This window comes from Semicossyphus pulcher, unplaced genomic scaffold (genome assembly GCF_022749685.1).
Source record: "Semicossyphus pulcher isolate SPU_LCO1_2020_fin unplaced genomic scaffold, fSemPul1.0.p SCAF_13, whole genome shotgun sequence".
Classification (NCBI taxonomy): domain Eukaryota; kingdom Metazoa; phylum Chordata; class Actinopteri; order Labriformes; family Labridae; genus Semicossyphus; species Semicossyphus pulcher.
The window spans coordinates 2,643,897-2,655,734 of record NW_027211637.1 but is presented as its reverse complement, the minus strand read 5'-3'; the positions used below and the strand labels follow the sequence as shown (position 1 = coordinate 2,655,734).

At 40.9% G+C, this 11,838-nt stretch overlaps 2 protein-coding genes across 2 annotated transcripts; both read right to left on the bottom strand.

Annotated features, from left to right (window-relative positions):
- Positions 1-4,763: 4,763 nt before the first annotated feature.
- On the bottom strand, positions 4,764-7,524 carry nppa (natriuretic peptide A). Its single transcript, XM_069661023.1, has 3 exons — positions 7,414-7,524; positions 4,876-5,200; positions 4,764-4,768 (listed from the first exon to the last, which is right to left on the bottom strand). Exons 1-3 carry the CDS (start codon positions 7,522-7,524, stop codon positions 4,764-4,766), a joined length of 441 nt encoding a protein of 146 aa, XP_069517124.1.
- Positions 7,525-9,541: 2,017 nt separating this feature from the next.
- On the bottom strand, positions 9,542-10,676 carry nppb (natriuretic peptide B). Its single transcript, XM_069661020.1, has 3 exons — positions 10,563-10,676; positions 9,678-9,957; positions 9,542-9,552 (listed from the first exon to the last, which is right to left on the bottom strand). The coding sequence occupies exons 1-3, from the start codon at positions 10,674-10,676 to the stop codon at positions 9,542-9,544; spliced, it is 405 nt and encodes a 134-aa protein (XP_069517121.1).
- Positions 10,677-11,838: the final 1,162 nt, after the last annotated feature.

The following is an 11,838-nucleotide window of genomic DNA, read 5'->3' as shown; positions in this document are numbered from 1 at the left end:
GTCCTTTAGACACATTTTGACCAGTCATTATGCATTAACATCTTAATGTGCACAAATCCGATATCTGATCTGATCAGTATATCATGAATAATACAGTGTGTTTGTAATTTGGAAACAATATGTTGTCCTTTTACTCTCATATAGACCTATTATAGTCTAAATTGTTTATCCTCTTTAGACACTTATTAAATTAACTTATATTATCATGTCAAAAGAGCACATACTACCATCTCTTGTAGTCTACAGGCATGTATTGTGACTTTCAACAGAAACAACACCTTGTTATTCTTATTTTTTACATGTAAACATGCAAACTGCCTTCATGTACAGGACTCACTCATGTTTATTCCCTACTAAAAGTCACTGTAGTTCACTGTCATCCAGCTGCAGTCTGGAGGTCATCTTCCGGTCTATTAATAAGCTCAACATAGATATCAAGCTGTTTTATTCCACAGTCTCACCGTCTTGACACTCCCAAAGAGAAACACTCACTGCAGAAGGAGCTTTATTAGTAGTAACTCTCGCGGTTACCTCCTCATTACTCACCTTTAAGTCCAAACCGCCGCAGTCCTCTGGCTGTTCCGTAGCTTTTCCCCGCACTCCTACTCCGAAAACATGGCTTTGGTCAAACATAGGAATCCCCAAGAACAGGCTTCTTCTTTCCAGGGTTTTCCTGTTGTGTTTCCCTCCCTCCTCCTCCTCTTCCTCTCTCTGTCCCGCTCTCTCCCGCTGCAGCAGATTCGTTTACTACAAGAAGAGGAGCCGGTTGTAGTTTGGGGCGGAGATTAAGCTGCACGTACTATCAGCAGATTTAGCCGGTGTTCAGGCTCAGCTGACTGGGATTTTATTGGACATATGTAGTTTCCAATATTTATGATATTTTATGAGAATGTATCGCATAAAAAGTCAAGTAATGGGTCTGTCTATGATTTGTCTTGGATTTACAGGATCAGAAATCTAAAAAATATACACATTTTACCCAAATTGATTGCTCATTGGTGAGTGTGATGTGTGCCGAATTGTATAATTTGAGAGTTAGTTTGGGGCTATACTGCCATTCAGAATAACTTTTGGTTAATACGTAATCAAAAACTAAATAAAGTTTTTTTAAAGGATTTTTTCAAAGGGGGATTGGTGCAGAGGGTTTTAACTACATAAGAATGAACGCCAGATGTCGCTGTTTCATCGATTTCTATTCTGTGGACTTAAATGTTCGGTTGAAAGTAAACTATTACTATTAATACCATATATTTTATTGTACTTATATTTTTAATTTCATGTTATTCATTAAATTATGTAAATTAGTTTACAACTTCTATAATATCTGATCATATTGATAGAAATGTTCGTTTAATCTAATTATCATTATTAATCATTATTCTAATTAATACTTTTTCCAAACTCAATTCAAGTCTTAAAAAATATTATTTAATAAGAAACTTTCATTTACGTTTCCTAAATGTCAATTAAATATTTGAAAAAAAATTAAATTTGTAAAACACCTTCATATATCTGTGAAGTAAAAGTATAATGTTCAACAGAGATCAGGACAACATCATAGTAAATAGAAATAAATACATTGAATTAAATATTTCATAAATTAAATTCAGTTTTTGCAATTTAATATAATATTATTCAATTTAGTGTTATGTGTTATAGTTTTAAAAATTTGTGTGTTATGTCTTATGTTTTTTAATGTGTTGTTTAGTTATTTCTGATAAATATATTATCTTATTAATATTAATTTAATCATTTACATTTGATTTAATCTCTTTTTGTAATTAAGTCTTATTTTATGAAGTTTTACTGATTTAATTGAATTCATTAAATTTAGGTCGAACTAAACTAAACTTATTTATGTACAATAAAAATAACTCAACTTACTTTTATTAAATAAACATTCTATTTATCTTTTATAATATTATTGATCAAATTTAACTCATTAGAAAACTAAATTCATAATTAAGTATTACATAGTTGTTATATGTATTATTATATATCACATTTGAATTCTATATAATGCCATAATAAACAAAATGTGGTTAATTGGAAAATGAGTATGGAGAGCACCACAAGAGGGCGCTCTGTGATAACAAGTGTAACTGCCATGTAAAGCGGTGGGAGATGAAGGTAAGAGAAAACCAATCACACATCTTTGTTTGACAGCGACTTTAAGTTATATTTTAATAACCTGATAGATGCCTCAAAGAGAATAAACAGCTCCATGTTTGGTTTCTACTCTGACAGATTAAAGTAGAGCAGCAGTCAGTCCGACCCACGCTGAGAAGTAAACCTGCAGCTGATCACCAGAACCAAACAGCACCTCATCTCAACTCTGCTCTGTCCTGTGTTTCCAAACGCATCATACACCTGGCGTGAAACTGGACTCAGGTCAGTTTATGTTGCTCTCCCTCTGCAGCTGCCATCAGGTGAGAAGCTCCTCTGGTGTATTAATGGACTTTAATTGATCACAATAATCTGAGTGGACAGAGCGGTGTGACGGTGACGTCTGCAGGCTGCGAGCCTGTCAGAAGAAGTTAGACATCAGAAGTTAATGTGTGAATCACAGCCATGTTTCCTGCATGAATCACTTCCTCTCTCAACAGTCTGTTTTCATCCTGTTGGAGACAACAGATGAAGTTGATTTCTATCCATTGATCATTGATTGTATTTCTCTGTCATCCTGTTCTTTGCACAGGGACTCAAGGTTCATGGTTGTCTTTATTTTCCCTGTGAGAGAGCAAGTTGTTTTTGCAGTCAGCTGTAAAACATCCGGCCAACAATATATACAACATAAAAGAAGTAAAAGTCAAACAGACAATAAATACAACAAGTAAACAACAACACAAACACGCATTTAGTCGCTTATGGCCAATGGCCGCAATGGAGACTTTAGTGTCTTCATCCTGTGTGCTGACAGGTTGTACCTGCAGCCGGACAGACTTCATGAACATGACTGCGATCAGACCAGGCCTGAGTGGGCCTTCTTTAAAGTCTTCACTTTGTACAGGTGTGCCAGGGTCGAACCTGCAATGTGTCCACACACTTTAACAACCTGCAGTCTGTTATGATGTCTAATGCTGAGAGACCCGGACCGAGTGGGGAATAAGAGAACAGATTCGATAAAAGCATTTTGAAAAAAGTGCATTCGCTAATCCGTTTTTTTACATACACCAACCTGAAGGTCAAAGGTCAGTTTATCATCATTTACAGTACCCAGATATTTATACTGCTGCACAGCCTCAACAGCCTGGTTACTGAACGTAACAGAAGAGGTGAGGATTGTTCCTAAAATCACCTCTTGAGTCTTTGACACATTGCTGTCCAGGAAGGACGACCTGCAGCATTCAGTGCATTCGATCAGAGTCAAGCCCCCGTGAGGAGAGACGTGACCACAGAATCATCAGCAAACGGACTCCAGGTGTTATGTTTAAAATGGTTACTCAAGCCACTTTAAACTGAGCGCATGTGGATCACCATCTACTGTACCGACTATTGATAGGTATCTCATACAAGCCAAACAGAGTGCAACTGGGTGACGTGAGAAACAAAAGATGACACGAGAAGTTTGAAACTTTCGCTTTATTTCACTTTACTGGACTTTATTTAGCAACAACTAACATGAAGAGTAGAAAGATTAATGGAACAGATAATGGCCTACTTTTCTAGCACTTCAGATGACACCGCAGTATGGAGCCTGAATTTGCTTCCTGATTCTTTTAATGAACCTTCTCCTTAAAGATAAACTCTTAAAGTTTTCAGTTTCGTTCTATTTGGTGGCACCTTATGACGATAAAAGAAAAATCATCCCAGATAACCAGACGTCCACGGTCGGCTCCGGTTGTAACTCTTGATTTTCCTGACTGACGGTCGCTTTCCTTTTCAGACTGTTTGCTTCATCTGAGCGTCGAGTTTGTTTCTTCTTCTTTGGATTTTCACTTCTTGTTGAAGTTGTATCTGTAGTCATCCATCTTTTCTTTGTTTGTTCAGCCATAGTAGATTACTGTTTACTCGCAACACTTGCAGAGAGCGGAAAAGCAGCCGCTTAGCTCCGCCTACCCTCTCTGGCAGACCAACCACTGCTGGCTGATGGAAAACGCGTCACTAACTGGGCGCCGCTTGTGATTTTTTGTGTTAGTGAGACACAAAATAATTGTTTTTATTTATTGTTATAAATTAAGACTTATGCACGTGTTTATTGCAGATGCACATATTGTGATAAAGTGAAATTGTGATTTATTGCAGAGCCCAGAGCTCTTCAACAAAATTCAGTGTTGTCTCTTGTTGAGCTGAATCACTCAACATGTCAGATCACATTAAGTGATGCTGTAACAGATGTCGCAGGGACGTTGCATGACAACAGGTGACATCAGCCAGCAGTGGCCAAACACCTTCTGATTGAAAGGAGCACATTTGGATGATCCGACTGCTGCTGGTGTGCAGAGAACAAGAGAGCACGGTGAATATCTGCTCCTGTCACATGCAGGCTACAAAAAGTGACAGACGCGTCATATGAAAAATGAGTTTATTTGGTTTTATTAGCGATCCTCATGCAGGTATGTTGTTAACTTGTTTCCCTTCAGGTGTGAATGTTACACAGTGAATAATGGACCCTTCAGAATTCATCACAGCTGACAAACAGGCCGTCACTTCAAACAGAGAATAACACACAGTTAAACTGTCACTAATGTAGATTCAAACATATACAATCTTTGGAGATCAAACTGTAATCCAACACGTGTCGAAGGAACTTCCCGGTCCGATTATCCTGCAGGGAAAACGACACAAAAGAAAAAGACAGAGTTTTTATAAATACCTGCTCGTGCAACGATTTTATTCCTCCTAAAGAGACAGAACAAATAAGTCGGATCTCACCTCTGCCGTTGTTGCATCCCAGTCCACTGGCGTTTCCGATCCGGTCCATCCTGGCCCCGAAGCATCCTGAAGCTCGTTTCCTGGCGGTAAGCAGCAGGTCATGCAGGCGGCTCCTCTGATTGGCTTCCGCCCTGCTGCGCCCCTCAGCTGCTGACTGAGATCTGTCTGGTACCAAAGCTTCCTGGTCCACCTCCTGCTCCGGGCTCCATCCTCGGCCGGTCTGGCTGTGTTCGGTCTCTTGGTTTCTTGCTTCATAATCTGCTTCAGAGTCTTCCTCCCCCTGAGCAGCTTCAGCCAGTGTCTCCTCAAAGCGCTGCAGCAAAGACTGATGGGAGAGGCGGAGACAGGTCAACACTCATTATGTTTTAGACAAAGGACTTAGAGGAAATGGTGTTAAAGGTCACTAAAGGACAGGAATGTCTTTTGAAAAACTTTGGTATAAAAGTTTTAGAAGCACCACTGACACATTTCAGACCTTTAACAGGTGGTTTGACACATCTGTGTGCTTCAGCATCTTCAAAAGGCCTCATTGTGCACACTGGATGGATCCAGTCAGGCCACATGGCTCACTGAGTCTGTGTCTGCACCAAAACTATTATAACTAAATGATTTTTTTCTTATTTACAAATAATAAAGTAGCTCTTAGTTAAGTAAATGTTCCCTCATCACCCAAGAAGCTGAATGAATATTATCCTCCAGCAGAAGTTTAATGCCACCACCTGAAGAATAAATGTATTCAGATGAGAGTGTGACGCTCTGTTATAAACCCAGTGGGCTACATGTTTGTTGATTCGAGCAGTTATCGCTGCCTGGAGCTGATTGGGTCACCGTGCCCGCCCACTGAATTGGCAGGGCTCCTGAGTGTGCAGTGAATGAGCCCTCAACTTATCTAATCAATTTATATCAATGATTCTAGAGTCAAACTTAACTGTAGAATAAACTTAATAAAGTCTCTGCTATTATCAAAAGATGCACTTCATCTTATTCTCACATGAAGACGTGGTGGTGGTGGTGCCTTCACTAGCGCTAGCTACTTCCTGGTCAGTCAGATTAACGTTAGCCTCCTGGCTTTAGTTCGTCTCTTAAGCCTGGCGAGGAGCAGCTTTCTGCTTTATTACATTTTGTTGGGGTAAAAAGCCAGCTCCCTTTTCTTCTTCTTCTTCTTCTTCTTCCTTTATTTGCATCGCAATATAGGATGAACAAGGTCATTGCTTGCCTCCGGGCCGCCCCTAGCATGTGGCCCAGAGAAAGCCTTCCCCTTCTCCCCCCGTATGGGCCCTGACTCTAAGAGTCACTGGAAACGTTCTAACACGGGGTCAGGGTTAGATTTAAGATGAGGTACATGTCAGCAGTGTACGTCCAGTGACTGTGGAGAGACTGAGAGTGCACATGGTATCCAGATTGAACAACTTGTCATGCCTCAGTCCGTTCGATGACAGCAAACTGTTTCCTGTTGTTTGAGCGAGGACTCTGAGGTGTCAGACTTTATTTAACAGTTAAATAACTTTTAAAGATGCAGAGAGAATTTCAAACACTTTTATCTCTTTGTGCCTCAAAAACAGCAACAGTCTTTTAACTTGTCTGAGCTAAAACATAAAGATAAAGATTTATTGAAAAACATGTTTTAATCAGCTCCAGACTGTTCAGACGTCAGCTCCAAGGCTTTTAACCAAAACTAAAACAACGTGACTACACTCACGTTTGAGCCTCTTTACACTGTATCCCAGGAGGTTATAAGTAGATTTAAGAGTTTACTGATACTTTTCTTCATGGCCTTTTTTCCTGCTATATCTCTGATCTCTTACCATTTGCACCAGCACAAACCTTAAGACCCCCGAGCAGAGGCACAGCTGAAATGAGGGTGGACCAAATGAGGATCTGAAGGATCTGCCCGAGGAGCTCAGGTCAGCCGAGTCAGAAAACACTTTCTTAAAACATACCTTTACCTGAGAGCCTTTCCAAAAGTTACTTTGGAACTAGTATTTGATATCTTTTAACTGTCTTAAATTAATTTTAAAAACATTTTTTTCTTTTCTTTATTTTTCTACATCTTAGTGTTTTCTGTTCCTTTTAAACCCTGATCATTTAATTAGCTGATTGTTTTATTTTGCTGCTTTTTGAAGCGCTTTGGATTCTGAATAGAGCTCTATCTACGTGTAGGTTGGAAGGGGATAAAAACATACAACTTAACACTTTGTTCTCCCGACAGTTACATTGAAAACTTTTAGGAAATGTGTTTGACTTCTCTGATCAGGGAAAACTGTGAAATCTTGTTCCTGATATTTATCATCCAAAACATATCAGACTTTTTATCTCAACTTTGTTGTTGGTTAACAAATACATACAAAACCTCTGAAAACGTAAGTATAAAGGTCATGACCTCCGTGTCCTCAGTGACACCAAAACTCTCAGAAGAACTAGACGGCTGAAGCAGCTGCTGGAATAAAATCTCCCTGTCTGTAACAGTAAATATACTTCGCAAAGTGCCGTCCTCAGACACACAGGTGTGCTGATTAAAGGGGTGAGGTGCTGTCTTACCTTGAGCTGAGCGAGGTCACTGGTGGAGGAGGGGCGTCCCAGTACGTGGCTGCTCACCAGCGTGTGCTGAACCAGCAGGAGCAGCAGGCCCCACAGGACCGCAATCCTCATGATATCCTTCTGCTGCTGACACTGATACACAGCACCGCACGGCATGATTTTATATACATGCACACACACACACACACACACACACACACACACACACACACACACACACACACACACACACACACACAGACAGTGAGTGTCAGTGGCTCATCATTTTGTAAATCGCCTCGAGAGCATTCTGACACCTCTGTATGATAAGGCAGCTGGTCAGATGTCTGTTTAAGTGCTGCTTGGTGGTAGGTGATGTGTGTGTGTGTGTGTGTGTGTGTGTGTGTGTGTGTGTGTGTGTGTGTAGGTGTGTGTGTGTGTGTGTGTGTGTGTGTGTGTATCATCATACCCGGACAGCATGACCTCAGGAGCCATGTTGGAGCTGTGAGCTCAGTCGTGGTGTATTGACAGGAATGCTGCATTCAGATACTTCAGTCTGTCCGCGCTCCTGAAAAGCACCATAGTAGGTGAAAGTGCCGCTCCTGGTGACAGCGAGGTTTACTGCTGGAGATCAGGAGGGCGGAAACAACGACATCGATACACTACGTTTCTATGATGTTAGATTTCCTCTTTCTTTTCTGTCTGCTTTGTTTTAGTTTGTCAGGACAGGGAGGTTTCAGGTGTTCTGACAATCAGTCCTCATGTCACATTTTCATTGTACTACATTACACGTTTTCAAAGTTCATCAGAGCTACTGAAACTTGGTCGATTAAACATTTTATATATAAAATGTATATGTATAAAAATATATATTTCCATAATATGGAAATGTCCATTTGTACGTCATGATGGGGACTGATTGGGGTCGACACAGAGCACCAATTTAAACCTTTACTATTTTACAAACCAAAATATGACATTTTATTGTTCCAGTCATTTGGATCTGTTGTTAACCATTTTTTGTGCCAAATCTCACGGCTCATGGAGTTTCTTCTGCAGATAGTTAGAGCTAATACGGTTCAATGCTGAGAGAATTTTAGCAGAACCAATTTATGATCTATAAATAAGGTTTGAACAAAGTCTGAAATGAAAACAAAACATTATGGTTTCACATAAAACGAGCTTTGATTAAAGCTTCAACTTAATGCTAGTAATACACCAAAATATGACTGTTCGTCACAGACCAGTGAAGACGGTTTGGTTATAGAGGATGCTTGATATCAAAATATTTAGTTTAAAAAACTCTTATTTGCATCTTTCCCAGAGTAAGAGAAGATTCTTGTGTCTGTGTGTCCAATCCTAAAGACGACTATGCACACACACAAAGATCCAATAACAGCTGTGTTTCTCGTGCTGTCTCTGCTCCAGAGGAGTTTACACAGGATGCACACATGTTTTAAATATATCTACAGGAAGTCTGAATGAAAAGGTTTTGTTTAAAAGTCCAGATTTTCAGTTTCAGCTTTTTGACCACATTGAGCAGGTCTGTGTGCTCTCCATGGTGCTGAAATCTAAAACAAAAACTTAAAGTCGATCTCTGTTAGCTGAATAATCAAACTTAAAGAAGCGTGGAGAAGGTGTGTCTGCTCTCCATCAGTCAAACCTGCACAATCTCATGCGTGTTGTACGTGCCTTTAGCAGTGGTCGACTTTGAAAGGTAAAAGTTTGTGTCTGAATCATCTTTGTCGTCTCTCCACCACACCTGTACACACTGGAACACAAACGGACTGAGTGTAAATGTTGAGCTTTGTGTTGTGACGATGCGAGAGCTAAATCTTGTAGACAATCAGTCATTGTCTTAAAAGTATCATAATGATCCTCTAATTGTTGCATCTCTTCTGTTATGATATGTGTCTTCTTAGACACTGAGGTAATCTCAGGAACGTTGCACGATCAAACAAAAGCATTCATGTGCAGATGTAAACATTTATTAAACATTCAACAGTACAGAAAGAACAAGTTTTAAATAAATATACTTGTAGGCCACAAACAGAATTCAATAAATATTAGTAAATAAATAGCTTTGACATAAAAATTTCCTTTGGTAGAGACGTTGCAGTTCCACGATTAAGATGGTAAGACTTCATCTTTACTTTGGATCTGCAGAAGAAGAAAGAGCTGGGGTTATTAGAGATAAACACGTTTCTTATTCAGTCTATTACTTTACTTACATTTAAAATACTATCAAAATAAAGGCATGAAAAGAGCTAATGACTGTAACTTACTGTATTTGCCGACAGTGTTGCAGCCCAGAGAGCTCATGGATCCTATCCTGTCCATCCGTCGGCCGAAGCAGCCGGAGGACCTCTTGGACGAGTCGTTGCGGACGCTCTTCAGGTTCTTGGCTGACAGAAACTCTCGGATCGCCTCCTCGTCCAGGCCGGTTTGAGGCTGCTGGACATCTTCTGCTGCCTCCTCTAAGTCCAGCCCATCCCGCTCTGCAGGGAGCCTCTGGTCCACCTCAGCCTGCTCGGACACGGACTCCTCCAGTCTGTGAAGGAGGACCTGCAACGTCCACAAAGACACAAGTCAGGCTCAGACTTACATGTACTAAAGATAAACATTTAATCATTGCAGTGAGGGGAGGAAGTCTTTCATTATTGAAGTTAGATTTTGTGAAGGTAGATGATGTTTTCTTTCGTGTATTGCCATTTCTAGATGTCTCCTGTCTTTCACTGAACATTAACAACCATGCAGAATGTTGTTTTTTTTTGCTGAAACATAAATGGTACCTGTTCCTTTAATATTTTTTGAGTAGTAGATTTACACGAGGGGCCCTCAAAAGTTTCTGGAAGTGATTTTTAGCATTGCAAATACATTGGAAGCAGATTTATAGAGCATCAGAAACATGCTAGAGACATATTCCTTAAGTGCTCAAAAGTGCACAATCACATGTGGTCCCAGAGGTCCCAAAGGTTCAAACAGGAAGTTGCTTTTGAGAGAAATCTGGGCCGACAATAAACAACTTGCTGCAATCACTGCTCAGATACTCTAAAGAAGGAAACCTCTTCGTCCTGTCTCGCTGCTGCAGAAAGTTCCCCATGGAGGACCCATGGTCTGCCCGACATCTCCACCTTTCCTCCCCCAAGTCTCAGCCTGTGGAGACTCACCTTTAAGATGTCCATGTCGGTGTCGGTCAGGCCGGTGCTGATGGGATACGAGCTGATCAGCTGCAGGTTCAGGACGAGCAGGAGGCCGCAGACGGGAATGGAAGACAGATGCATGTTTCTGTGCGAGGTCCTCGTGTCAGCGGATGGAGAGAAGGATTGAAGGATGGATGCTGTTTGGCTTCTTTCCCTGGTAGCTCTTCAGATGCTTGATGCCACAGCAGACACCCGCCGCTCTTTTATACTCGAGCTGGACTCACGTAGGAATGTCAGGAATTGGACTGGCATTCCTGACACCTGATTCTGATAACAGGAGCTGTCGGAAACTGCTCCTTTTAAAGCGCTGTCTCGTAGATATGGGCCATTCGTATGACATAGCTGCTTCCATATGACACTTTGTTTCAGAAACATACTCCACCCCCCCTCCACACGGGACATTGTTGTCAATGAGCTACGGGAAGTAGTAAACTAAGACAGAGTGACGGTGTTGCTAAATTTAAGGGTGGACGTGATTGTGGTTGGGTAGTCGGCTGGTTTGAGAGAGCAGCTTTCAATGGGCGAAGACAAGAAGACTTCAGGGATCGAGCAGGACCACAGGAATCCAGAAACGACCCGAGACCCACACAGGTTCGAATCCCTGTTTCAGTTAAGTCAGTCAAGTCTGTGTCTGAAACTATGGGTCTTTAATCTGTTAATTATTTTGTGTTAGGCCTGGAGCAGAGAAAAAACGTGGTGATCAAGAGAAATGCAGGAGCTGTGTTTAACCTGCTGAGGCCGACTTAGCTTAGGTTAGCTTATTGACCATAAAAGGGAGAGGACCCAAGGCAGACTTCAAATGCATTTAAACACAAACAAAAGGCTTACAGAAGAGTCAAAAGAAATGCCATCATAACTGAGACTGGAAAGAAAATTAAGAGGTCAAACTGAGCAGCAGCTTTCCTGTCTCGTCCTCCTTCGTGCATCGAAGGAAACATTAAACATTAAAAACAGCAGTAATATCTCGGGTAAAAACAGGTCTGGCTGATCTCCGTAAAAGATGCTGTTAGGGTTGTGCTTTTCATTTTGGTGCTTTCAAGATGTCTAATTCTGAAAACTACTAAAGCTCCGTTTCCACCGAGAGGAGACGTAACTAACACTAACACTACAGTCAGTGAACTTTCCATAAGCGTGAATATCTGCTTCAGACCGACACAAGAAGCTGTTAAACACGCCGGCGTGCACGTTCTTTGATGTTTTTTTAAGTAAATTAAATCAGTGATCCACCAGCCGATCTCTACTG

Bases quoted from the DNA above. Each gene is read 5' to 3' on its own strand.
- nppa (XM_069661023.1), bottom strand. From the start codon at position 7,524: ATGAGGATTGCGGTCCTGTGGGGCCTGCTGCTCCTGCTGGTTCAGCAC. The intron at 5,201-7,413 runs GTAAGACAGCAC...CTCTCCCATCAG, and splicing joins GTGACCTCGCTCAGCTCAAG to TCTTTGCTGCAGCGCTTTGA.
- nppb (XM_069661020.1), bottom strand. From the start codon at position 10,676: ATGCATCTGTCTTCCATTCCCGTCTGCGGCCTCCTGCTCGTCCTGAAC. The intron at 9,958-10,562 runs GTGAGTCTCCAC...TGGACGTTGCAG, and splicing joins CCGACATGGACATCTTAAAG to GTCCTCCTTCACAGACTGGA.